The sequence below is a fragment of the Carcharodon carcharias genome, chromosome 32 (genome assembly GCF_017639515.1).
Source record: "Carcharodon carcharias isolate sCarCar2 chromosome 32, sCarCar2.pri, whole genome shotgun sequence".
Taxonomy (NCBI): Eukaryota; Metazoa; Chordata; class Chondrichthyes; order Lamniformes; family Lamnidae; genus Carcharodon; species Carcharodon carcharias.
The window spans coordinates 6,817,490-6,845,044 of NC_054498.1; the positions used below are offsets into that span (position 1 = coordinate 6,817,490).

Genomic DNA, 27,555 nt, shown 5'->3' on the forward strand with positions numbered 1-27,555 from the left:
CTACATTTCAACAAAGTACCTCACTGGCTGCAAAGCGCTTTGAGGCATTTGGTGCTTGTGAATGGTGCTATATCAATGCAAGTCTTTCTTTAATTTGTACCTGAACCTCCCGGGCATTCAAGTTCACCATTTTAGTATTGTGCTCACATCCTCCCAGCTCTGGATTCCTTTCAGCGAGTGAGGTTTGGTGACTGGAAAAGCACTGTGGTGTTCCCAGCGATGCTCGTGGCAGAGTCTGCCTGTCAAAGACCGGTCTTCAGAGCCCTCAGCGGAGGTAAACAAAATAAAGCTCCCCTCCCATTCCGTCCCCTCCCAACCACCACCACCCCCCCACCCCCCCACCCCTAAATGGATTGTTCGCTATGTGACCATCATCTCTTGTCAATGGAAGGATGCCAACAACAGGCCAAGTGGCAGTGAGACCAGAGGTCGTGGTGCTTCTGCCAGTTTGCTACAATTGACCTCAGCACCCCCTTGGCTGAGGGAGACGAGACCCAGCCAGAATGTTTCTCCCCCACCCTCTATCCGGTGGGCCCTGCTGAAAAATGCATGTGCTTGTTGTTAGGTCACTGAACGTCTGTTTGGCAAAGGAAGAAGCTGGAGTCAGTCTGTCTTCAACACAGAGATAAAAACAAAAAAACTGCGGATGCTGGAAATCCAAAACAAAAACAAAAACAGAATTACCTGGAAAAACTCAGCAGGTCTGGCGGCATCGGCGGAGAAGAAAAGAGTTGACGTTTCGAGTCCTCATGACCTTCGACAGAACTTGAGTTCGAGTCCAAGAAAGAGTTGAAATGTAAGCTGGTTTAAGATGTGTGTGTGGGGGGTGGAGAGAGAGAGAGAGAGAGGTGGAGTGGGGGTGTTGTTGTAGGGACAAACAAGCAGTGATAGAAGCAGATCATCAAAAGATGTCAACAACAATAGTACAAAAGAACACATAGGTGTTAAAGTTAAAGTTGGTGATATTATCTAAACGAATGTGCTAATTAAGAATGGATGGTAGGGCACTCAAAGTATAGCTCTAGTGGGGGTGGGGAGAGCATAAAAGATGTTTTTTTTATATAATGGAAATAGGTGGGAAAAGGAAAATCTATATAATTTATTGGAAAAAAAAGAAAAGGAAGGGGGAAACAGAAAGGGGGCACAGGCTTGTTTACCAAACATCCCGTGTGACAGGAGTGTAGACAACAACTCCCTTCCACACAGCCTCCCTCCCACAGGTGAAAACTGGTTCTTATATATGTGCCCTAAACCCACCCAGTTGTATCACTTACTCTTAATCACAACTGGAGCATGCACTCAATCATCGCAGCACTTGCAATATTAACGTTTGTGTGGAGATTAATCTTCTAATAAAGTTTATTTCGTATCCGCAGTATTTAAAAAACTGTCCCAGAGACAGTGCCTCTCACTTACTCTCTCATTTGTGTGACAACACTACCCCCAAGTGATCAGAGCAGGACACTGCACATAAATTACAGCACAACGCGCTATTACTGCCAGTCACCAGTTTTTCATCAGAATGTGACAAATTACCGGACAACAAAAGGCCAGGGTTCAGCTAGTACACCTCCTTGCTTCCTGTTAGTCGCATGATATAATGATAATGGAGTTCTTGGTTAATCCACAGTGATCAATTTCCATCAAATAAATCCACAACAGACCCAGATTATGAGGTGAGGGAAACCCCCAGTGGTGGAGAGATTTGGGAACAACCAATTCAAATGACCCATTCCTCCAGAGCCACACTGTACTTACCATTCCTTTTTTATAACTCTTAACTAATATATTAGAAATCTACCCAAGTATCGGACTTTAAAACATGCCTGTAGGGGAAAAATGATGCTATGCTTTCAGTTGAGACATTAACCTGAGGCTCAATTTGTCCCCTCCACAGCACCATTTCAAAGAAAGGAGGTTGTATTGTAGTGGTAATGTCACTGGACTAGCAATCCAGAGACTGAGGCTAATGCCCTAAAGATAGGGGTTCAAATCCCACCATGGCAACTGGTGAAATTTAAATTCAATTAATAAACCTGGAATTAAAAACTTTACTGCAGTTAATGGTGATTATGAAATGATTGTTGTACAAACCCATCTGGTTCACTAATGTCCCTAAGGGAAGGAAATCAGCTGCTCTTACCTGGTCTGCTATTCATGTGACCCTAAGACTCTTTGTAATGTTCCTTGATTGTACTGAAGCACCTCAGGGTGCGACATAATCTATGTGGAAAACTTGAAGGTGCTTTTTGTGATGGCCATTTTGAAACGTTTTGTGACATTCTTTCAGATATTTTATGAATAAAATATATTTTTCCAAAACAAACCACTCTAAGATCCACAACAGTCTGATTGACTCTTAGCTGCCCTCTGTTGACTCTGAAATGGCCCAGCCAGCCACTCAGTTCAAGGGCAATTAGGGATGGGCAACAAATTCTCCCTTTGACCCGGCCAATAGTCATCCCTCAGACAAAAGTAACAAGATCTGGTCATTATCACATTGCTGTTTGTGGAATCTTGCTCTGTACAAATTGGCTACATTACCAGAGGGGCTACACTTTAAAAGTTGTTAATTAGCTGAAAAGCATTTTGTGATGTCCCATGGGCATGAAAGGCTCTATGTAAATGCAAGTTCTTTCTTTCCTATAATCCACCTCATCTACTTCTTTCCTCCCTCACTCTGGTTCAAGGCCCCTCTCATTAGCCAATCTTCCTACCCAACAGAACGAAAAATAAAATCAAAAGGCTGCAAATTCTGAACACAAAGCGTGTCACACCATTTCTGGAGGGTACAGCTTGTAAAACAATCTTCCATTAAGGCTTCCAAAACCCTTTTACCTCCAACTGCCTTTTATACAAACAAAGATGATTAACTTGTGTTACCATGGTGACTTAGCTAAGTCAACGCTTTGCAACAAAAGTAAAATACTGCGGCTACTGGAAATCTAAACTAAAAACAGAAAATGCTGGAAATACTCAGAAGGTCTGGCCTCTCTCCGCAGGGCCTTCCAGGCATGTGGAGTTTCCAGCATTTTCTGTTTTTGTTTCAGAGTTTTGCAACTTGAGTATTTAAAAAAATGTCATTTTCCCCTACATTAGATATTGTCTCTCCCACTAAAGTCCTCCCCTAACTCCCTGGCTTGATTCCTCAGTTGAAGAACCCCAAATGTTTAATTTTTAATAAGCTGGCTATCCATCATTCAGATACTTAGTGATAGCTCGGTAAAGTGTAATTTGACTGAAAGGCTTTGCTGAAAGATTTACACTATACAGCACCGTACATGACTTCAAGACTTCCTGAAGCACTTTACAACCAATTAATTACTTTTTAAGTGTGTTTTTCGGTAATGTTGGCTATGGGATAAATATTGGCCAGGATGCTGGGAAGAATTTTTCTTTCAGTAGTACCATATGGATCTTGTATATCCTGCTCAGAGAGCTGATGGGGCCTCATTTTAACTTCTTTTCTGAAAGTCAGCACCTCCAACCTTACAGCACTCCTCGTTGATTGAGTGGAGCCTCAGCCTCAATTATGTGCTCAAGTCTCTGGAGCGGAACTTAAACTCACAACATTCTGACTCGGTTATGAGAGCGCTGCCAAGCTGCTATTATCATAACCCTGAGAACAAAGTACATGTGGGCCCTGAGGGTCGGCGAAACCCTGAAATTCTAATTAACAGTTAGGTTTTTAAACTTTAATGAGAGAGCTCCCTTGAAGACTCTGTTGGTTAGTGAGCTGCCCAATATTGAAGCACTGGATTAAAGAATAGGAGTTTGATCCTTGATCCTGTGCTCAGTTATCTAGTCTGAGGCAGACCAGTGGGTGTTGAAATTTCTCCAGGTTATAAAAAATCAGGACGGGTTCTCTCTCCTGATATCCAACCTTTTGTTTTAAAATTGGTTTCTTGAAAAACTGCCAAGGCGGCAGGTGCCGAATTGTGATGACAATACAAATGAATTGAGTAATCATAATTTGTAACACAGTTATAGACAATCATTAAAATAAAGTATAAAATAATAAACAGGCTATGATCATTTCAGTAAACAAATAATTATAGAATGTTGAAAAATGCAAAACAGAAATGAAAGGTCTACTGCATTCTGCATTTTGTAAGAAAGTCCATAGATTATGTATTATCTGGTTTAGTTTGTTAAATTCTCAATTATTTACATACTATTTATGAGTTTTATAATGTAGGACATTGGGCTGTCTCATAGTCTAAGTGAGGACAGAATATGATGTGATGGCTTCCACAGTTGAACAGCCTGCCAATACTCATTGACAAGACTAACATGAAGAACCAGCAATTAATTGGTTAGTGATAGAGACACCTTAACAAAATTCCCTGATGGAGATGGAGGTGTAGGTGTAGAGGTAATGTCACTAGACGAGTAATCCAGTAGGCCCAGGCTAATGCTCTGGGGGACATGGGTTCAAATCCCACCACGGCAGCAGGCAGAATTTAAATTCAGATAATAAAATCTGGAATTGAAAGCCAGTCTCAGTAATGGGCAGCCGTGAAACTACCGTCGACTGTTGTAGAACGCCCATCTGGTTCACTAACGCCCTTCAGGGAAGGAAATCTGCTGTCCTTACCCGGTCTGGCCTACACGTGACTCTGAAATGACCTAACAAGCCCCTCAGCTCAAGGGCAATGAGGGGACGGGCAACAAATGGCCCACACCTGATGGAATAACTAATTTAGAAAACTCAAATCTTTCAGGAGAAAAGTGAAACTTTTAACAAAAGTGTGGCACTTAAGACAATGAAAGTTGATATATCTATTTGATATATGTGTTTTGAAATATAATGTCCCTCTTGCCTGTATTTTACAGGTTGAAAAAGTTCTAGGTCTCACCTCTACCTGTTCTTTCACCTTCATCTTGACCTGAGCCACCTGAGTAAATGGTCTTTAACAGGGTGGGGGGGCGGGGGGTAGCTGGAGTTCACCTCGCCCGCCCTCTCCCTGCAGCGATTGGCTCGTTCGGTGGGGTCGGTGGGGTCGGTGGGGGGGGGTTCCCCGCCCTCCCTGAGCTGTGATTGGTCAAACGCTTGACGTGATTGACAGCGGGCTCTAGCCCGTTGCCAGGCGATCAGGGCCTAGCGCGTTGCTAGGTCCAAGTGGAGCCTGCTGCAGGAGGTGGAGAGGGGGAGGGGGGCGGTTCTTGTTGTTGCGGTTGCTAAGGTTCTTTCCTGCAAATATTATTTGTCCTCGGCTCAGCCCAACATTTAACCTGAAGCCAATAATGTGCGTTATTTATGAACAGCACTTTTAAATAATTTAAGGTGGGACCTGAGTGATTCGTTATGTTCTGTTGAAATGATGAACAGTGCAGTGTTGGACCAGGCCCTGGAGGAGGATTTAGACAGTGAAGCATCTTCGAGAATATTTGCAGCAGGAGAGGAGACACCGTGAGTTAGTCCCAAAATGTGTTTTTTTTTTTAAATCTTGTTTGTGGCTGTTGGCCTATTTAAAGCCAAAGTTCATTTGCTCCTTGACAATTTTATTTGATTTTTCCTGCATAACTTGCATAACACTTGTTCAACAAAATAGCTTTAGTTCAGATGCTCAGCTTTTCCCTCCAAACTTGTTTGTTGTCAGTATTCCCATTTTAACACTTTGCACTTGTTTATGTTAAATATCGGTGCTTTGCATTTATGCAGTTTTATCAAACTTTATAACGTGATAATCTGTTTTAGTGATATTGATTTGAGTGATAAATATTGGCCAGGGCAATTCCCTTGCTTGAATTGAAATAGTGGCATGGGATACTTTACATCTGTTTGAGAGGGCAGACAGAGCCGTGGTTTAATGCCACATTAGTAAAAATGGCACCTCAGACAGTGCAGCACTGCCTCAGTACCACACTACAAGTGTCAGCCTAGATTTTGCATTCAAATCACTGGAGTGGGGTAGCATCTGGATCTGGATCCTACCCATCCTACCCCCACCCCACCCAAATAGTTGCAACCGTTTGACTCAGAAACAAGTTTGCTACCACCAAGCCACTGTCATCCCAACAGTGATCTGTCAATGACATTTTGATTACATATAATCCATAAGTGATATTTTTAAAATAATTTATAAATGCCATGTCTTAGTGAGCTGGTGATGGTTTAATAAATTAATGGAGGCCAAGTAGACTCAATTGTTAGTACTATCACTCCTGAGGCGGAAGGTTGTGTGACCAGGTTCCACAATGGGTCATCAGTGCATAATCCAGATTAAAGTTTCGGTGCAGTGCTGAGGGAAAACTGCATTGCAATATTTAAAGTGCAGTTTTATGCCAGTGTTCAAGATCCTTAGGCATGGCATAATGAGCAGGGAGTTCTGGTTTCCTCAAAAAATAAGCAGCTTAATTCGGCTTTCATCTTGTTGAAGGCTGTGAAGAAGAGTCATACAGACTCGAAACGTTAACTCTGTCTTTCTCTCCACAGATGCTGTCAGACCTGCCGAGCTTTTCCAGCATTTTTTGTTTTTGTTTCTGTTTCATCTTGTTGTTAGTTTGATCTTCCATACTGTAGACTGACACTCCAGTACAGTACTGAGGGATTGCTGCACTGTTGAAGGGTGCTGTCTTGCGGCCAAGATGCTAAATTGAGGCCTCCTGCCAGCCCACTTAGGTGGATGAGAAAGATCCTGTGATGTTATTTGAAGAAGAGCAGGAGAGTTCTCCCCAGTGTCCTGTTAAACATTTGTCACACTGCTGTGGAACCTTGCTGTGTGCCAGCCAATATCTGTGTTTCCCATGTTCTAGCAGCGATTCCACTTCAGAGTACTTCCTCAGCTGTGGGGCGCTCCTTTTTCCTCCTCTGAGAGTAAAACCAATGATGACACGAGCATAAATTGAGTATAGAGCTTAAGCTGAGATTTTACACGACCTTCAGTACCTTGAAGAGTAAATTTGCAGCACTGTAATTCTCATTTTCAATCCTCTCATCCAGAATTTGTGACACTGGCAGGAGCTCAGGAGGAGCTGGGTCACCCAGCACCCTGAACAGAAGTGCACGATCCAGGCGGAAACACAGAAATGACGTGAAGGAAGCAACAATTATGACTCTGCCAGAGGAGAAGCTAGCACAAGCAGAGCAGAGAGCGAGGATGTACACTGCCAGTCAAGAGGTAGAATTAAAATGGACTGAAATACCACTGAATGCCACAAAAATGTTACAAAAAGGCACTGGAGAAGGTGCAAAAAAGGGTTTGACACAGCTAATGCCTTAAAACTGTCAGGAATGGCTGGGGCTCTTTTCTCTGGAAAATAGAAGGTTGAGGGCCAACCTAACAGAGGTCATTCAAATTATGAAGATGTTTGATAGGATAGCCATAGAGAAGATATTCCCACTTGTTTGTTGAGGTTGGGGGGGAGCATGGAGGTCAAAACTAGAGTCCATAAATATAAGTTACGCTAATAAATTGAATAAAGAATTCAGGAGAAGCTTTCTTACCCAGAGAGTGGTGAGAATGTGGAACTCACTATCACAAGGTGTAGTTGAGGCGAGTATTATAGATGCATATAAGGGGAAACTGGATAAACACAGGAGGGAGAAAGGAATTGAAGGATATGTTGAGTGAGTGAAATGATGGTTGGGAGGTGGTTTGTTGGGGCCAATGACCAGTTTCTGTGCTGTATATGCTATGTAATGCTTTAGCTTTTATCCTTTCCAGTTTTCTCCACTTTGCTTCTGGGCAATTGTTGAGTAATGGTCTCATGGTTTCCAATAACTCAGTCAAGTTGCCTTTCTTTTAGTGTAAGGTCCAACAGTGACTGTGGGTGGACTATTGTACTGGTGGGAAAGTATTGCAGCAAGTCTTGAACCTACTGCCTTCTCACTCAATGATGGGAGGTAAATATTCAACCATGCAAATAACTTCACTTGTCAATTCTGTCCTGGACAACTGGACAGAATGTTGTGTTGAGGTGGAACAGTCCCATTTCCTAAGAGAAGAACCTTGGATCATAAAGCCACTGTGTATTAGGCTCCTTGATATTAACAGCAGCCTCCAAGAAACATGAAAATTTGAGTCAAAATCCTTAGAGAACTTCCCCAAAAATCTGTGGAAATCTTCAGAGCTTTTGCGCACCTGAACTTAAATTTAAGTATTCAAAATCAGGAGGGATCTGGACAGAGTAGATAGGGAAAAAATGTTCCCACTCGTGAAAGGATTGTGGATGAAAGGACCCAGACTTATGATAATTATTAAGCAATGGAGACATAAGGAAAAACTTTTTCACACAGTGAGTGGTTAGGACCTGGAATGCTTTGCCTGATGGTGTGGTGCAGGCAGGACCAGCTGAGGCATTCAGAAGGGCATCAGATTGTTATCTGAAGAGCAAGAATGTGCAGGGCTACAGGGAGATGGCAGAGGAATGGCATGAGGTGAGTTGCTCATTCGAAGAGATGGTGCAGACATGATGGACCGAATGGCCTCCTTCTGTGCTGTAACAACTGTGATTAATCTATGCTAGCCTTTTGGAGGCAAGGGCTTTGGGTAAATGTAGTGTACACCTATGAAGATGCCAGAAGCTCTGGCTTCAAAACCCACACCAGGATCTGTTGGCCACGGAAGGGGTATTTATGACACAGTTCAACCGGTTGAAGTTCAGTTGGCTAATCTTTCGAACACTTTCCCACTATTCCCCAAAGTGTAAAAAGCGTGTGTAAATAAAAAACAAACAAACAATGGAAGATTATTATTACGATCATGGGTGTCAGCTGTGTACTCAATGGGTAGTACTCTCACTTGTGAGTCAGAAGGTTATGGGTTCAAATCCCCATTCCAGACACTTGAGCACAAAATCCAGGCTGATACTACACTCTTAGTGCTGCACTGTCGGCAGTGCTCTCTTTCTGATGAGTTGTTAAACTGAGGCCTCGTCTGCCCTTTGATGCGGATTGCACTGTTCTGAAGAAGAGCGGTGGGCCGTTCTCCCCTGGTGTCCTGGCCAATATTTATCCTTCGAACCTCACTTAAGAAAACAGATAACCTGGTCATCATCACTGTGAGAGGTTACTGAATACCAATTATTTGTCACATTTCCTACATTGCAACAGGTACCATGCCCGAAGAGGGTGTTGGCAACCATGGACTTCCATTGGATTGGTCCATGATTATGGTTGACAAAGTACTGCAGTGGTTTGCCATTGCCTTCTGCAGTATGGCTGACCAGGGAACTCTCCAACTCTTACCACCTGCCTTCAGGCGTACTGGGAGGATTTACAAGTTGATAATCAGCCTGAATGGCCATATTATTAATGTGCCTTCTGTGACCATCAAGCCCTGAAGTAGAACTTGAAGCTTCTGGTCCATGGGTAGGGATGCTACACAGTGCACCACAAGACCTCTGCAACAGTGACTACACTTTTAAAAAGTAATTAATTGGCTATGAAGTGTTTTGGAATGTCCTGCATTGTGAAAGGTGCTGTATGATTGCAAGGCTTTCATTGTTCTGATCTCAGTGAACTCAAGCTGATATCCTGATTTATAGACGTTAATATAAAATGCAGAGTATATTAGACTTGACATTTTTATTCTGTAAATTAAAGAGACCTGCATTTTGCTACATATTATAATTATTTGTATACTTAAATGTTGATAATTGTGCAATTCTTTTATTATTTTATACTTCATTTTCATTTTAATGATTTTACATTCATTGTGTAATGAATTATGATCAATTGTTTTAATTGTATCGTCATCATATTTCAACACCTGCCACCATTACAGCAGTTCAAAAAGGCAATTCACCACCATCTTCTCAAGGGCAGTTAGAGATAGGCAATAAATGCTGGCCCAACCAGCGAAGCCCATACCCCATTGATGAAAAAGCATCCTTTTTTTTTAAAATAAGCCAATTATCTATTTATCTGCATGCAGGTTGCAAGTCAGACTTGCTGACTGCACTTGCAATGCTGAAGTCATGTTCTCCCGTCTGAAACATTTAAGCAGTCTTGTGTCACTTCAGGTCCTGATGGGGCCGCTGTGTTCTTTTAGCATTTTCCATTAGTTCTTACCTTGAGTTTGCGGTACTTCTTTTGCTGTAGGGCGCACCTGCAATGCAGGAACTGATGCGCTGTGTGGCACTGGCAAGGATCAGTTTTGGGGACCTTCACTGGAAGATGGCACGGGCCCACATCAACCTCGCAGAAGGTTATCTGGAAATCAAAGGTAGGCGAAGGACTAGGGACTAGAAAACTACCATCCTCTGACTCCATAGCTGTATGTCTAAAAACAAGGGATGATCTTGTATTGTACTGTACTTTCACAGTCCCAACACACCCAAAAGTAGTACTTTGGAAGGGTCATGAAGGGCACTGTATAAATGCAAACCTTTCTTTCAGTGTCCCCAAGCCTGTAAAGCACCCTTCAGTTCTTCCTATGTGAAAGCCATGTTAGTGTTCATTGACAATTTACCACCTGTGTGCACAGACAATATTTAAGAGAGTACAACAGTGACTGCGCCCTACCAGCTCATTCCCGTGTGTGTGTGTCTCTCCCTCTCTCTCTCTCTCCATCTATCTATGAGAGCAAGAGAAGGCTGAGTAGCGTTACTCTCCCAAGTTTGAATATCCACTAAGACTTTCAAAGCTAACAGAGGAATAACAGATGTGGGTGAGCACCTGCGTATTGATACCCCAACATGACTCAATGCCCAAAGTGCTGTGTGGAAAATTAAACCACTTTTAATAAACATGATGTTCCTTCATCTTCCCTCATCACTTCATTACTTTCCTGAAGTAAATCATTGCCTCCTCGTCCTGACGACGCGCAATCCATTGTCTAATTATAAAATGTGATGGTGATAATATTTCGGAGAAGTCTGATACGGACCCTTGCTAGTTTTCTGCCAGGCAGCAGGGGGAGAGGCATAGCAAGCCGAACTGCTGCTGGCATCTCGCTCGACTTTATCCAGCCCAAACCAGCAGCTGTTATCTATTGCAGTGTTCCGCGTTGGGGGCTTGCTGTATGGAGAACAGTTCTTGGGGGAAATAGTGGTTGTGAAGGATTAACCCGCTTTACCCACACAAGCCTTTATGTAGGATTGAAAAACAAATGCTTGCTGGGGTATTTCAGCCCTTCTGTGTGCACAGGTCAACACTGTTCGTTGCTCATTCTCCTGTAAGCCATCTATGTCAATCACACTGGTAATTTTAAAGAATAAATTTTAGCTTGGTTTGTAAACTGAGCATGTAACTGAACAGTGCGCAAGGTCCCCAGTTCAGTTCTAGGCCTGTGCTGAGTTCGCTGATCTCAGTGGGGTGACAGTATTGGCTTGGGATAAGTCAGCAGAAGAAATCAACTAAAGTTTCCTGTTTACATGGTGACCTCACACCTTCCCCCAAAAAATATGCGTGCAGTCTCTTGCAATGCTCAGAACAGTTGAATAGCCTGCTAGGCACCCACTGGGGGAGGCGGTGGCATAGTGGTATTGTCACTGACTAGTGTTCCAGTGACCCAGGTTCGAATCACAGCTAGAGGGTGAAATTTGAATTCAATAAGAATCTGGAATTGCAAGTCTGATGATGACCATGAGACCGATTGTTGGGGGAAAAACCCACCTGATTCACTAATGTCCTTTAGGGAAGAAAATCTGCCATCCTTCCCTGTGACTCCAGACCCACAGCAATGTGGTTGATTCTTGAATACCTGCTGAACAAAGGCAGTTAGGGATGGGCAATAAATACTGGCCTAGCCAGCGACGCCCACATCCCATGAATAAAAAAAACACAGACACGCAGGAAGAATGAAAACTTGGGAAAACCACTGGGTGGCTGCTGACGTCTCCCAGCAAGAGAAGATGAAGGGAGACAGGTGGGGGGAATGGAAACTAGTGAGTGTTAACTATTTTTAATTGTTATGGATCAACTCAGAAAGCAGTAAAAGTAATCTGCCCCGGCGATTAACTGCAGCAGTGAGCAATCATTCTCTCACATGTAATTCTGCTCCCACAGGACAGGCCCTGCAAGCGAAGCAACACTGTGAGAAGGCCAAAGAGATCATGTACGCCAATACTCAACATCCAGTTTCCGAGGAGGAGAGGGAAGGTATCCTTGGATGTTTGATTACCATGTTCCTCATACTGGGCAAAGCACTGATGGGACTTCGGAAATATCCTTTCTCAGTGTTGATTGTGCTTTACAGGGATATACGACTAGCATTTGAGAGAAGAAGCTTTGGCCTGCGAAAACTTAGCCGATGCTACGTTATGGCCTGAGGGGGTCTACATTTGAAACTGGTGCCTTGCATTTTGCCCATTGTTGACAGTTAGACAGTTCCATTAAAATAAAGACAAATGTTGCCTCTGCTCCTAGACCTCTTTTCTCAATTGCCTCTCAGTGGGCAAAAAGAGGGCGTATAAACTTACATTTTTATATTGCCTTTCACAACTTCCCGGCATCCCAAAGCACTTTACAGCTAATTGAGTACTTTTAAAGGGTAGTCAGTGTTGCAGGGAAATGCACACAGCAAGCTCCCACCAACAGCAATGAGGTAAAAGATTATCCATTTCAATGATTTGGCCAAGGAGGCCCATGGGATCTTTTACGCCTACGTGAGGGGGGCAGATGGAGCCTCAGTTTAAGATCTCATACGCAAGATGGCTGCTCGACAGTGCAGCACTCCCTCAGTGCTGCACCGGTGATGTGAGTCCAGATTTTGTGCCCAAGCCTCTGTAGTGGGGCACGAACCCAAAACTTTCTGAGAAGCCAGTGTTCTGGTAACTGAATCGCAGCAGACACTATAATGAATTTAAACCGGCAAAGCCCTTGTGAAAAGCACCGAATACCCAACTTTCTCTTTAGTTAGTCCCCTAATAACGTTGAATCCCCAAGAATCACGCACACGCCTGCAATTTTGTTAGCCGATTGTTTGCTGCAGAGGAAATTGGACGTTCTCTTAATTTTTTTTGTTAAAAGGCAAATTGCCCCTTTAAGTAATAGTGAGCCCTTCTCCAGCCAGATGTTTAGACTCTTAACTGAAGGGGTCCATCCTCAAATCCTAACCCCTGTCACAACAGTAACGTTAACCGGTGGCAGATGGGAACACGGCCTTTAAAGCCTCATCCTAGTTACCTCACTCCCGACGATGCTATTTGACTGTTTTAGGATGTAAAAGAAAGGCTTGAATTTATACAGGGCATTTCGTGACCGCAGGACGTCCCAAAGCACTTATCAAGCCCTGGTGTGGGGCTCGAGCCAACCACTTTTGGACTATTATTGTGGAGGTATGGACTTGTCTAACGTTTTGGACACTTAGGTTCTTGAGGGATAGGACAGGAAAATGGTGTTGATTTAGATGACCAGCCATGGTCTTACTTAATGGCAGTGCGGGTTCCTGCTCCGATTTCTTATGTTCTTAAACAAGGATGTGCCTCTACACACAGACTGCTTTCCCTTAACTTTACTCACTCTGAAGGAGGCAGGGCAGAATTTGCTCAAGGCGGAGAAGGTTGCAAATGAGCTTCGACAGGCCGATGGAGTGCCACAGGAAGATGTTAGACGAGTAGACACTGAAATTACTTTGTCCTTGGGAAGGTAAATGCCGAGATTTGCAAACTCCTTTTATAATGTGCCTCAGTGTAGATATTTTTGTGAAATCAAATGCGTTCAAATATCCATCTCGTAAGCACGCCACATTCCAAAAGAATTGCGATGCACAAGTCGCAGTAAAGACATAAGTGATGCTAAGGAGCTCGGCCGCTACGTTTTAGAATAAAAAAGAAAGACTTGAATTTATACGGGGCGTTTCGTGACCACAGGACGTCCCAAAGCACTCAACAGCCAATGAAGTATTACTGAAGTGTAGTCACTGTTGTAATGTAGGGGACGCAACAGCCAATTTGCGCGCAGCAAGCTCCCACAAACAATAATGAGATTATGACCAGATCATCTGATTTTTTTTTTAAGTGAATTTGAAGTTTAGTAAAGATAATATTCAAGTGTAGTACTAAACCGTACAGGTCATAAGCTTTCAAGAGTGCTCACCACTCAATGCTGAGTGAGCTGAATCAGTTGGGATAGCAACGAGAGTGCGGCATTGCTGCACCTTTATTTTTATTTATTCATTTAGGGAGGAGATGGTGACATTGTAGTAATGTTACTGGGCTAGTAATCTAGGCTAATGCTCTGCGGCCTTGGGTTCAGATCCCACCTTGGCACCTGGTGGAATTTTTAAAAAATACTTTAAGAACTTTTTCACACAGCGAGTGGTTAAGGTCTGGAATGCGCTGCCTGAGAGTGTGGTGGTGGCAAATTCAATCAAAGCATTCAAAAGGGAATTAGGCTGTTATTTGAAGAGGAAGAATGTGCAAACATCACATCCTTGTTCAAAAAAAGGCTGTAAAGATGAGCCTAGCAACTACAGGCCAGTCAGTTTAACTTCAGTGGTGGGAAATAATAATTTGGGACAAAATTAATAGTCACATGGACAGATGCGGATTAATTAAGGAAAGCCATCATGAATTTCTTAAGGGAAAATCTGCTGAACTAACTTGCTGGAGTTTTTTGAAGAAATAACACAGAGAAGGTTGATGAGGGCAATGCTGTTGATGTGGTGTACATAGCCTTCCAAAAGACAATTGATACAGTGCCGCACAACAATCTTGTGAGCAAAGTTATAGCTAATGAAATAAAAGGGAAAGCAGCAACATTGGTACCAAATTGGCTGAGTGACAGTGAATTGGTGGTTAATGGACGTTTTTTAGGCTGGAGGAAGTTTTGTAGTGGAGTTCTCCAGGGGTCAGTTATGGGACCCTTGCTTTTCATGATATATATATATATAAATGACCTGGAATAGGTGTATAGCACTCAATTTCAAAATTTGCGAATGGTACAAAACTCGCAAGCATTGTGAACTGTGAGGAGGACAGTGTAAATCTTCAAAAGGACATGGACAAATTGGTGGAATGGGTGAATAGTTGGCAGATGAAGTTCTGTGGGGAGAGATGTGAAGTGATTCATTTTGGTAGGAGGAACATGGAGAGACAATATAAAGGGTACAACACTAAAGGGGGTGCAGGTGCAGTGGGGCTTGGGCCATTGAAGGTGGCAGGACATGTTGAGAGCACAGTTAATAAAGCATACTTCTTAAATGTTGTGAGGGTTCCTGCCTCTACCACCCTTTCAGGCAGTGAATTCCAGATTCCCACCCCCCACCCTCTGGGTGAAAACGTTTTTCCTCAAATCCCCTCTAAACCTCCTGCCCCTTACCTTTAAATCTATGCCCTCTGGTTATTGATCCCTCCACTAAGGGGAAAAGTTTCTTCCTATCTATGCCCCTCATAATTTTGTATGCCTCTACCAGGTCCCCCCTCAGTCTTCTGCTCTAAGAAAAACAACTTCAGCTACCTAGTCTCTCTTCACAGCTGAAGAGAACGGAGCCCAGGCAACATCCTGGTGAATCTCCTCTGCACCCTCTCTAGTGCAATCACATCCTTCCTATAATGTGGTGACCAGAACTGCACACAGTACTCCAGATGTGGCCTAACTAATGTTTTATGCAGCTCCATCATAACCTCCCTGCTTTTGTATTCAATGCCTCGACAGATAAAGGCAAGTTTTTCATATGCCTTCTTAACCACCTTATCTACCTGTCCTGCTGCCTTCAGGGATCTAAGGACATGCACACCAAGGTCCCATTGATCCTCTGTACTTCCTAGGGTCCTACCATTCATCGTGTACTCCCTTGCTTTGTTAGTCCCTCCAAAATGCATCCCCTCACATTTTTCAGGATTAAATTCCACTTGCCACTGTTCTGCCCAGCCCATCTATATCATCCTGTAGTCTAAGGCTTTCCTTCTCGCTTTTTACCACACCACGAATGTTCGTGTCATCTACTACCTTACTGATCACACCTCCTATATTCATTTCGTGATCATTAATGTACGATACAAACAGCAAGGGACCTGGCAGTGAACCCTGTGGTATGCCAGTGGACACAGGCTTCCAGTCACAAAAACAACCTCTGCCTCATACCACAAAGCCAATTTTGGATCCAATTTGCCAAATTGCCCTGGATCCCATAGGCTCTTACCTTCTTGACCAGTCTCCCATGTGAGACCTTGTCAAAAGCCTTACTGAAGTCCATGTAGACTACATCAATTGCACTACTCTCATCTACACATCTAGTCACCTCCTTGACAAATTCAATCAAATTTGTTAGAGATGATCTCCCCCTGACAAAGCCATGCTGACTATTCTTGATTAATCCCTGCATCTCCAAGTGGAGATTAATTCGGTCCCTCAGAATTTTTTCCAAAAGTTTCCCTGCCACTGATGTTGGACTCATTGGCCTATCGTTCCCTGGTTTATCCCTACCAATCTTCTTGAATGAGGAGAAGGCAGGAGAATGATACTAGTTGAACGGCTTATTCGAAGAGCCGGTGCTGCTACAATGGGCTGAATAGCCACCTCCTGTGCCATAACAGTTCTGTGATTCCGAGAAAAATAAATCTGGAATTGAAAGCTAATCTCAGTAATGGTGACCATGACAACTATCATTGATCGTTGTAAAAACCCATCTGGTTCACTGATATCCTTTAGGGAAGGAAATCTGCCGTCCTTATCTGGTCTGGCCTATGTGTGACTCCAGCCCCACAGCAATGTGGTTGACTCTGAAATGGCCTAACAAGCCCCTCACTTCAAGGGCAATTAGGGATGGGGAGCAAATACTGTCCTTGCCAGTGACACCCACATCCCATGAGAGAATGAAAAAAATTGTCAGCATGTGGACATCATTAATACAACTGCGTGACTTACTTGGTTAATATGTAACGTGGTTGTTGGACTGAAGTCACGTGGAGACTAGACCAAATAAAGATGGCAGGTTTCCTTTCCTGAAGGATATTGGTGAACTAGTTGGGTTTTCTACGATAATCCGACAGCTTTTTAATTTCTAGATTTTTGTATTCTTTAAATTGAATTCAGATTCTCAAACATGCCTATGGTGGGCTTTGAACTTGTGAACTCCTGGATTACCAGTCGAGTAATATAACCACTACCAAACCTAATGAAAAGTGTACCGCTGTGTAGATTGGAGTAGGAACCTCAAGTCTGTGCGTATTAGGATTAACATTAGAGACTCTCAGCTGCAGCCCAGCCGAGATTGTCTGATTATGTGTGAACCAAGTCTTGGCTGTGATTCCCAATGAAGTCAAATAGCCTGTTGCTGGCCATTGTTCCCACACAGGTGCTTGGGCTGTTGCCACCCTTAGGACAGTGAACCAACTAAAGTCAGCCCCTTCAGGAGAGGAGTTTTAAAAAATATATATTTTTGAATACTGTACTGTTTTAAAAAAAACTTGCCCTGTAGCCTCTACAAACTATAGTTCCTAATCCGACAAGTTTTGTTTTGTTGGATTCAAGAACAACCAAATAGTAAGTGACCTTCGGAGTAGGTGTTAGGATATTAGATATAGTAACAGATATCACCATAAACATAAGATGTAGTGATAGATTGGTAGATACCCAGGCCCACTGGTTACTCTGAAGGGTTATCTTCATGACAACAACATTGCTTTAATTTTAGCCCTGCCTTCTGCACATGGGACACTCTCCGTAAATGTTACGAAAATAAAAGTTATTTTTAAAGTAGCCAAAGGAGGGGGAGAAGGGTTGCGGTTAAATGTTAAGGTGATTCACGTTATATATTTTGATGATATAACTTCATTTTAAAGCGTTTTCAGGAGAAGATTAAGGGGAGATTAATAAAAATGTTCAAAATTATGAAGGGTTTGGACGGAGTTGGTAAGGAAAGACTGTTTCCACGACCTGGAGGATCAGTAACCAGGGGACCCAGATTCAAAATAACTGGTTAAAGAACCAGAGGGTGGACGAGGTGAATTGTTTTTACACAATGAGCTGCTGTGATCTGTAACATGTTGCTTGACAAAGTGGTAGAAGCAGATTAAGTGGTAACTTTCAAAAGAGAATTGAATATATGCTTGAAAAGGGAACGTTTTCAGAGCGATGGAGATTGAGTGAGGGGATCGGGGTTCATTGGACTGCTTTTTCAAAGAGCCAGCACAGGCAGGATGGGCTCCTTCTGTGCTGTATGATGATTGTATACCATGATGTTTCCCCTTCTGGTGCCAATATTAAGTTCAGCATGCGAGCTTCTTACAACTGCTCCCTTGGTCACTGTCAGTAAACTCAGTGTGTAATTGAGCCAAGGAATTCAGAAGATTCCTGATCTGTTCTGGGTTACCTGATCACATGGGCGGGGAGCTGGAAGTTGTGGGTGCTACAATTTGAACTCAGAATGAAGGAAAGAACCTCTCCACTAGGCTTCCCACGCCAAGTAATTATTCGATTGTTGGAGAGTGCACGGCTGGTACAGGATTCAGTGCACCCTGATGCCTCCAGTAGTTGAATGCCTCCACCAATACTCACTGTCTCTGTCAGCTCAGGAAGATTGGCCATTTAGGCATGGTCCAGAGGGTGCCAGCTAAATGCTTAGTCATGAATTAACTGGTCAGGACATGAGGTGAAAGTATCAACACTTCATACTTTATAACATTTTGGAGTTAATAGACTTCCTTAGTGTCACACTTGCTTCTGTAACACTTTCTCCGTCACTTTATTTTCTTCTGTTTCTGTTGCGCTTGTCCTTCTGCTTGGGTCTCAAAGTTAGCTGACCCTGTGCAATGATTTACTGATTACATTTACCTCTGATCGATTGCCTGGGATTCTCAGCTTTGGCTGTATGACCTGGGAGTTCCTGCTCTATCAAAGCCAACACCTATTGTCAACTAAACTAGTGAACTTGGTTTACTAATGTCTTTTCGGGGACGAAATCTGCCATCCTTACCTGATTTGGCCTACACGGGACTCCAGACTAACAGCAATGTGGTTGCCTCTCAATAGCTCTCAAGGGAATTGGAGATGGGCAACAAATGCTGGCCTTGCCAGCAACACCTACATCCTTTAAATGAAAAAAAAAACTATCCCTCAACCCAGATGTGCCTTCATCTGTTTTTCTCCAAAACTTCTTTCCAGTTTGTTGCCACCCTGTGCTATCACACTCCCAAATACTGCCCTAGTACTTCTAGGTGTACCCACCCTTAATTAACCCCACCCCCCCCACCCTTAATTAACCCCCCCCCCTCAAATGCAATGAACGTCACATTGCAGCCTCCAGTTCTATCCCAGGGACTCCTTCCTTAGGAGTTCCACTTTTACCAAGCCCTAAAATCACCCTCCCTCTCACCACCCCCCTGCCTTCCGCTTATAGCCCACCTCCCTTGCTACAGTACTAGTTGTTGATGGCTTGTTAATTGTATTGCTAGGATATACAGGTGATGGGCATTGTTTAATTAAGTGCTTTGAGCACATATGAGTAAGGAAAATAACGGTCTGGGGTGACGCCCGGGTCCTCGCCGCCTCGTGCGAGAGGAATTTTTGAGCGGGTAAAGGCCGGCCCCCGTCCCCCAAAACCACCCAAAATAAAGGTATGGCAAAAAAAAATATAAATAAGGGACAGTCAGGACACTGGGGGTGAGAGAAGGGTGAAATTGAACAAAGCCAATAAACTCTCTCAGTAAAGAAAAGCCCTGTGTCTAGTTTTGACTTCACCAACTGGCTTGGAACGTATTAACTCTAGTAATTCCAACATAGAATTCAAGGTGAATAGCATGGGTGGCAACAAACTGGACTTTAAGGGGGAGTTAGTTAAGCACATGAGGGAGAAAGAAATAGAAGGTCATGTTGAAGGGGTGAGATGGAGAGAAGTTGGAGGAGGGTTGTGTGCACAAACGGAGGCATGGACCAGCTGAGCTGACTCTGTGTTGTAAATGCTGTGCCTCCTGAACTGCAGGATCTCTCTCTGTTGAACTGCAGCCAGAATTGAGGACCAGCCCTTTTAGTTTTGGAGGCCTCTAAGACCACCCTATGCTGCAACACCTCAATATTTCCATGCAGTGAGTCTAGTTTGAGAATCCCATTGCTCCTTAGCCCATTCTGCTCTTCCCATCCCAGTTAGGAGCTCCCTTCTCAAACTTGCTGCCAGACCCCCTGAAGTTCCGTCCCCCTGACTGAAGCAGGAGGTACCTATCTCCAGCCTGGTCTATCTTTCCTGCAATAGGCCTGCGTAGGGAGGTAAAAAGATGAGTAACATATTCAAATCCATTGATTTATAACTCTCACAGAAAAATAGTGGAACTTAACCTCAAAAATGCTGTCAAAAATTCCAGAAAGCCACAGAATAAAAATCTAGTTCCCTCATTCAATCATTGCAATGGAGTAGGCTTGATAATAGTGCATTGTCCATTAAATGCCATAGCATTCCTATTCTCATAAAACAGCATATCCCCTAACTCAAACTCTTCAATGATCCATCAGAAGTCATTTCAATTGTTGACCATTCTTTATGTGAAGAAAATTGTCCTGACATCAGTAAATGTGGCATTTGTCCGTTTGAATGTATCTGTACCCCTTAATCCTACTCTTGAGGTTTGCCTTGAAATAGTGCTCCAGTTTTCTATATTGTTTAAACCATAATTACTCATTTACAGATTTCAAACGATGCAAAAAGGTTTATTTTCTCTTAGCAAGCAGCCAGGGGGAGCTGTGTCTAACTCCTGCATACTGGCCATCTATCCCTGTAAGACAAATAAATGAATGTCATGTTTGGTTTCCTAGCAACCAGGGCTGCAAACATTTATACATGTGGAAATTACATTTACTATAAAGTGTAATGTTAGAATACTGGTGGTAGCAGTGAGTATTTGCCTCTAAGGTTTCACCAACAATAGCTCTAATGCTTCCGATCTCAAATGGCGGCTGAAGTTCCTCTTACGCTCCAACCCCATACACTGAGTGTGAGGCAGAGAGAGAGCTCAGGAACTAACTGCTGTATGGGATCGAGTGACACATATTTAGTGCGTTAATTGACTTTATTTTGGAATACGTATAGTGCCACATAACTTAAGTAGCTATTTATAACCAGAGATGTAATGTCATTGCACAGTGTTTCTGTTCAGAAGTTAATGAATGAGGAGTTTCTCCAGTTAGTTGAACTAGTTCTGAGCAAGTACAGTACCGGTGAGAATGCTCACATAATGAATATTGCCATTTGTTTAGTTCCTCTTCGTTGAACCATCTCAATGTCCTTCACAAATTGTTTCCTAAATTACAACAGTGACCACACTTCAAAAGTACTTCAGCTGGGCTGTAAAACGTTTTGGGATGTTCTGAGGCTGTGGAAGGTGCTATATAAATGCAAGTCTTTCTTTTACATTGAGGAGTCCTTTAACTTCGGGCGTTAGAGAATCGACAATTTGTCTAACGTCCACTTCTTCACATTTCCACTGACTGGCCAACGTTTTTCCTCCTACTCTGACTGCCCACTCTACAGCATCTCTCTTTTTTGTCTGCTGGCTCACCACAGAGCAGAGATTGCATTAATCCAGTCTAATGGGCCAGCAAAAACTGGTGCACTCCATTTTTTTTCCCAAAAAAATTCTGCAGCCGTTTATCTTTAAGAAGTTTGCCTGCTGTTTCTTAGGTCAAGCACAAGTTGTGTGCAGTGATGTGAGAATGTTAGCATTTGTTCAGCAAGTCCCACCCTCTTTTTGAAGAACTGGCATATGGAAAATTCCTTTATAATGTGTTAGTGGAAATGGAGTCTGCCAAAGAAATGGGGAAAAGTAGATAAAGTGGAAAGTAAGTGATAGTGAAATTGTTTGGTGATCTGTTTAATAAGATTCTCACGCTGTGACAGCTGAATTCTTTTTTTCTTAACCTATTCCATGCTGCATGACTTTTTGGAGGAGAGTATGCATTAGTGTTGCTGTGCAGCTAGGATGTTTTAGCTGCTCTCCTCTGCTATTGCCCAAGTTTTCTTGGGTGGAACCCTGCTCCCCTCCAGTTAAAACATTAGGGTGACAGAAGCCAATGTCTTTGCCCTTCTCTCCTCACCAAAATGGACTTATAGGGGAGGGTAGAAGCATTGTGGTTTTGCACTGTGGTTGGAGGGAGAGCCAATGGGAGTGAGTGGCAGTGTATGAGAGGAGTGGAGAGATCTTGGGATATTGCTGAGGGGCTTCTTGGATCGGGCAAGAGGAGGGAGTTGCAAACTGTGGGAGTAGTGTATTGGGAGTATGGAAATGATGGAAGAGAAATTCTGGGATATGATAGGAGGGTGATATCGCGGTGCAAGAACACTGGGGTGGCAGTGGTTGGATGTGTGAAAATTAGGAAATGGGAGTATTGTGGGGGAGAGCAGAGGTGTCGGAGCAATGAGAAAAGGATTATATGAACATAGGGAGTCCTGAGGAAAGCGATACGTGGATTCGGGTCTACTTGGAGGGGGTGCTGAGGTATGAGATCTTTGGTGAGGGAGAGCAAGGTAATAAAAATTCACAGGATGATTGAGGAGAGTGTTATTGGGTTTTGGGAGGATAGGGGCAAGAGGTGCCGAAGATGTGATAATGTTGGTGGTGGAGGGAAGGGGACTTGGTGATAATGTGGGGGCTAAAGTGAAATGAACATTAAGCCTTCAAAAATTCCCCTTACATCCCCCAACCTCATGGAAATCTTACAACTGTGCTTTGAACACTGAGTTAGGAAGCCTGTCTAGTTATTTAAAATGCATGGATCATCCATATTTCATTGCACACCACATGTTGTCAATTACAGCATAAACACTTAAAATAAAACATGGCTCCCCAGGTTAGTGAAAAGAAAGCCACTTGAATCAATCATCTGCAGGAAAAGCCCTGCTATGTTTCTGGTACAGCTTGGAAATTGACCATAAAGTTCTTTATACCACTTTCTGCACTTTAATCAGAAAGTATAATGTCATTCGTGACCTTAGGACATCCTACAGCTCATCCGAGCCAGTTAAACCCTTTTGCGGTGGTCACGGTTGTAATGTGGCAGCCAGTTTGCACAGTCAGCTCCTGCAAACAGCAATGTGGGGTTGGGGATAGGATAACTAGAAAATTTATTTCTGTACCTTCCCCCCCTCCCCACCCCGTCTCAGGGCACTGAGTACAAACCATGTCACCCCAACTATTGTCCTGACTGAAGTCTTGTGTGTAAATTTAATAAATAATTTGGTGTCAAGCCACCTGGTCTCCAGAGGGTTAATTTGACTTGGCCCTGCGCTAACAGATTTGTAGTGCACTCAAAGTGGATTGTAAATTAGAAATTTATATTTCCAAGTTACACATTCCAGGAAAGGATGAGGTCATTCAGTGTCAAACTACTTATTAACCAGTAACTTTTACTGAGGGTAAAAAACAGAAGATTTATTCGCTGCATTTTTCCATTGAGTTCGTTGCATTTCCCACAGGAGAAAACTGCCATTCCTGAACCAGCATTTTGTTTCGCCAGTTCTACTCTCAGACGATGAATTGTTTTGTGAAAAGGAAAGTTGGCAAGGAGCGGAGGAGGGAAAGAAAGTGTAACTATCTCTCTCGCTAAACAAGTGGTTTCTTATATTCCCTGTACTGTGGCTTAATCTTTTTATTGCATCCTTGGAATGAGAGTGGAACTGTCAGATTGTTGGGGAAAACCCAACTGGCTCATTTAATGCCCTTTTTAGGGAAGGAAATCTGCCTTACCCAGACTGACTAAGAGGCTGGCCGGCTGCTGGGCAGGAAGGTCAGTGACAGGTCCACAGCTGGGGACTGGAGAGGAGGGAGGGAGAGATCATGTTGTGTGGGAGGTTGGTGGAGGGGGGAGGGAGGTTGTGGGGGGAGGGTTGCTGTTGCATTATGGAGCAGCGTTTGTTAGCATTACGTGATGGAGGGGGGCGAGGCTACTGGAGGTCACGGCAGGTTTGCCCAGGGGTTCAGGGGCCGCTGGGGGTTGCAGGGGGGCTGTGGTGGAACGACTCCTTAGCCGCAAGCAGGCCTGGAGAAGCGCAACCAAAAACAAAAATAGCTGGAAAAACTCAGCAGATCTGACAGCATCTGTGGAGAGGAAGACGGTTAACGTCTCGAGTCCGAATGACTCTTCATCAGAACTAAAGAGAAATAGGATGTAGTGAAATATAAGCTGTTCAAAGGGGTTGGGACAGGTGGAGCTGGATAGAGGGCCAGTCATAGGTGGAGGCAAAGGAGAGATTGCCAAAGATGTCACAAACAAAAGGTCATAGGGGTGTTGACAGTGGTACCCGCATGGGCCCCAGCAATGCCTGTCTCTTTATGGGGTATGTGGAACATTCCTTGTTCCAGTCCTACTCAGGCCCCCTCCCACAACTCTTTCTCCGGTACATCGATGATTACTTTGGTGCCGCTTCATGCTTTCGTCTGGACCTGGAAAAATTTATTAATTTTGCTTCCAATTTCTACCCCTCCATCATTTTCACATGGTCCATCTCTGCCACTTCCCTTGACCTCTCAGTCGCAATTTCTGGTGATAGGCTGTCCACCAATATTCACTACAAGCCCACTGACTACCACAGCTACCTCGACTACAGCTCCTCACCCTGCTTCCTGTAAGGACTCTATCCCATTCTCTCAGTTCCTTCGCCTCCGTCGCATCTGTTCTGATGATCCACTTTCCAAAACAGTTCTTCTGACATGTCTTCCTTCTTCCTTAGCCGAGGTTTTCTACCCACGGTGGTTGACAGGGCCCTCAACCGTGTCTGGCCCATCTCCCACACATCCGCCCTCACACTTTCCTCTCCCTCTCAGAACCATGATAGGGTCCCCCTTGTCCTCACTTATCACCCCACCAGTCTCCACATTCAAAGGATCATCCTCCGCCATTTCCGCCAACTCCAGCATGATGTCACCACCAAACACATCTTCTCTTCACCTGCCCCCATCGGCATTCCGTAGGGATCGCTTCCTCCGGGACACCCTGGTCCACTCCTCCATCACCCCCTACTCCTCAACCCCCTCCCACGGCACCTTCCCATGCAATCTCAGAAGGTGCAACACCTGCCCCTTTGCTCCCCACCCCCCCCTTACCGTCCAAGGGCTCAAACACTCCTTTCAAGTGAGCAGCACTTCACTTGCACTTCCCTCAATTTAGTCTACCACATTCACTGCTCCCAATGTGTCTCCTCTACATTGGAGAGACCAAACACAGACTGGGTGACCGCTTTGCGGAACACCTTTGGCCTGTCCGCAAGCATGACCCAGACCTCCCTGTCGCTTGCCATTTCAACACACCACCCTGCTCTCGTGCCCACATGTCCATCCTTGGCCTGCTGCAATGTTCCAGTGAAGCTCAACGCAAACTGGAGGAACAGCACCTCATCTTCCGATTAGGCACTTTACAGCCTTCTGGACTGAATATTGAGTTCAGCAATTTCAGATCATGAAATCTCTCCTCCATCCTTACCCCTTTTTTGATCCCCTTTTTTATAATAATTATATATATTTTTAGATGTATATTTTTTCTTTTCCCACATATTTCTATTATTTTTAAAATTTATTTCCATCCATTGTTTTATCTCCACCTTTTGACCCATTTCGATCCCTTCCCCTCCCCACCTCACCCCCACTAGGGCTATCTGTCACTTGCTCATCCTGCTTTCTACCCTTAATGTCAGCATTAGCTAATATCACCACCGTCAACACGCCTTAGACCTTTTGTCTATGACATCTTTGGCAATCTCTCTTTTGCCTCCACCTATCACTGGCCCTCTATCCAGCTCCACCTGTCCCACCCCCCCTCAACCAGCCTATAATTCACTACATTCTTTTTCTCTCTTGTTCTGATGAAGAGTCATATGGGTTCGAAACGTTAACTGTCTTCCTCTCCACAGATGCTGTCAGACCTGCTGAGCTTTTCCAGCAATTTTTGTTTTTGTTTCAGATTTCCAGCATCCGCAGTATTTTGCTTTTATCTTACTGGAAAAGTGCATTCCTGCTGAATCCGGCTGTTGGATTTCCTGAGGTGTGGGAAACCCAGCCCAGCGCCATTAAATCCAAATGGCTACTAAAATCCGAGGCGTGCCATCTGACTGAAATATTAAAATTACCAAACCACCTCTTGAGAGTGGGTTACTCGCCTGACCCTCCACCCACCCCTGTTAATCTGGAAGTAGGCTGGGGTCAGGTTTCACATGATTAGATGCGAGCGAAGATCCCAGAGGGTTGTAGGGCAAATTACAGAGCCAAGGAAGGGCGAGGCCATGGAGGGATTTGTACACAACAATAAGAATTTTAAAATCGAGGCGTTGCTTAACTGGGAGTCAGTGCATGTCAGTGAGCGCAGGGGTGATGGGTGAACAGGGCATGGCACAATTTAAGACCTAGGCAGCAGAACTTTGGGTGACATCAAGGTCACAGAAGGTAGAATGTGGGGGCCTGACAGGATTGTGTTGGAATAGTCAAGTCTAGAGGTAAAAAAGTCATGAGTGAGGGTTTCAGTAGCAGATGAGCTCAGACAATGTTACAGAGGTGGAAATGTGAGGATTCAGTGATGGCACTGATATGTGGTTGGAAGCTTATCTCGGGGTCAAGTATGACACCAAGGTTACGAACAACCTGGTTCAGCCTCAGACAGTTGCCAGAGAGAGGGATGGATTCAGAGGTGAGGCGGTGGAGTTTGTGACAGGATTCAGGCTTCCCAAGATTTAATTGGAGAAAATTGGAGCATTGAATGTTGGATAAGCAGTCTGACACGTTCAAGACAGTGGAAGGGTTGAGAGTTAGAGCTGGGTGTCTTTAGCAGATGTGTGGAAACCGACATGTTTTCGGATGAGCTGCCAAGGGGCAGAACATAGAGATGAAAAGGAAAGAACGAGCTTCCGTTAATATGGTATCTGTCACAACCCCTGGATATGCCAGAGCATTTTACAATCGGTGAAGTACTTGTGAAGTGTAGTCACTGCAATATTTTCCCACTATGCACATCAAGCAATATACAGCCTCTCTGAGTGGGGTCACCAATTTAATACCAAATTAGGGACAGACAGACTCAAACGATGTATGTTGGGCCTAGGTTTGAGGCAGACTTGAATTCATTTTGCACTGGACTCTTGTATTGTCAGCTGACAGATAAGACTTTCATCCCAATACTCTGGGCTGCGTTTGATCCCAGATCCCATTTTAATATATTTGTACAAGGGAAATGCAAATTAATACCCTTCCTTTTTCTATTTCAAATAGAAACAGCAATTTCTATTTCTAACATGACCTTGCTACCTTAACAGGATGAGCAGCTTAGTTTTCCTTTTCCTGTTTCCTTCTTGCCCTGCTTGCAGTATGTTTTCTGTGTATTTTAATAGTGCTAAATTTGTAATTGCAAGTGCAGGTGTTGGAAATCTGAAACCAAACGGGCCAGAAAATGTTCAGCCCTTTGGTCAGCATTTGTGGAGCTAGCAGAGGGGTTCACACGAGACTGAAAGAAAAATTACATTGGCATTTGTAAAGGAACAGGACCAAGGGAAGATGATAGGGAAGGGGAAACATACATTCCTTTGTCTGCTTTACAATGGAAAATGTTTGACAGGAAGGTAGAGGAATTTAACATTAAAAATATAAAAATAAAGACGACATGTATGATTTAAAATGAAGAACAAATAGATAGAGAGACACAGAGATAGAGGGAGAGGTGGATAGAGGGAGAGATGGTGATGAGCCCTGCTTCAT

The 27,555-nt window shown here is 43.8% G+C and overlaps 1 protein-coding gene and 1 pseudogene across 2 annotated transcripts in view; both read left to right on the top strand.

Moving 5' to 3' along the window:
- Nucleotides 1-5,089: 5,089 nt before the first annotated feature.
- Nucleotides 5,090-27,555, top strand: part of ttc23 (tetratricopeptide repeat domain 23) — a 51,557-nt gene continuing 29,091 nt past the window's right edge. For both annotated transcript variants that reach the window (XM_041178612.1, XM_041178613.1), the window contains exons 1-5: nucleotides 5,090-5,413; nucleotides 6,947-7,124; nucleotides 10,049-10,172; nucleotides 11,957-12,113; nucleotides 13,412-13,537. In XM_041178612.1, the coding sequence (XP_041034546.1) occupies nucleotides 5,322-5,413; nucleotides 6,947-7,124; nucleotides 10,049-10,172; nucleotides 11,957-12,113; nucleotides 13,412-13,537 (677 nt within the window). In that variant the 5' untranslated portion in view covers nucleotides 5,090-5,321. The remainder of the gene's footprint in view (nucleotides 5,414-6,946; nucleotides 7,125-10,048; nucleotides 10,173-11,956; nucleotides 12,114-13,411; nucleotides 13,538-27,555) is intronic.
- On the top strand, nucleotides 19,319-19,424 carry LOC121272157 (annotated as a pseudogene).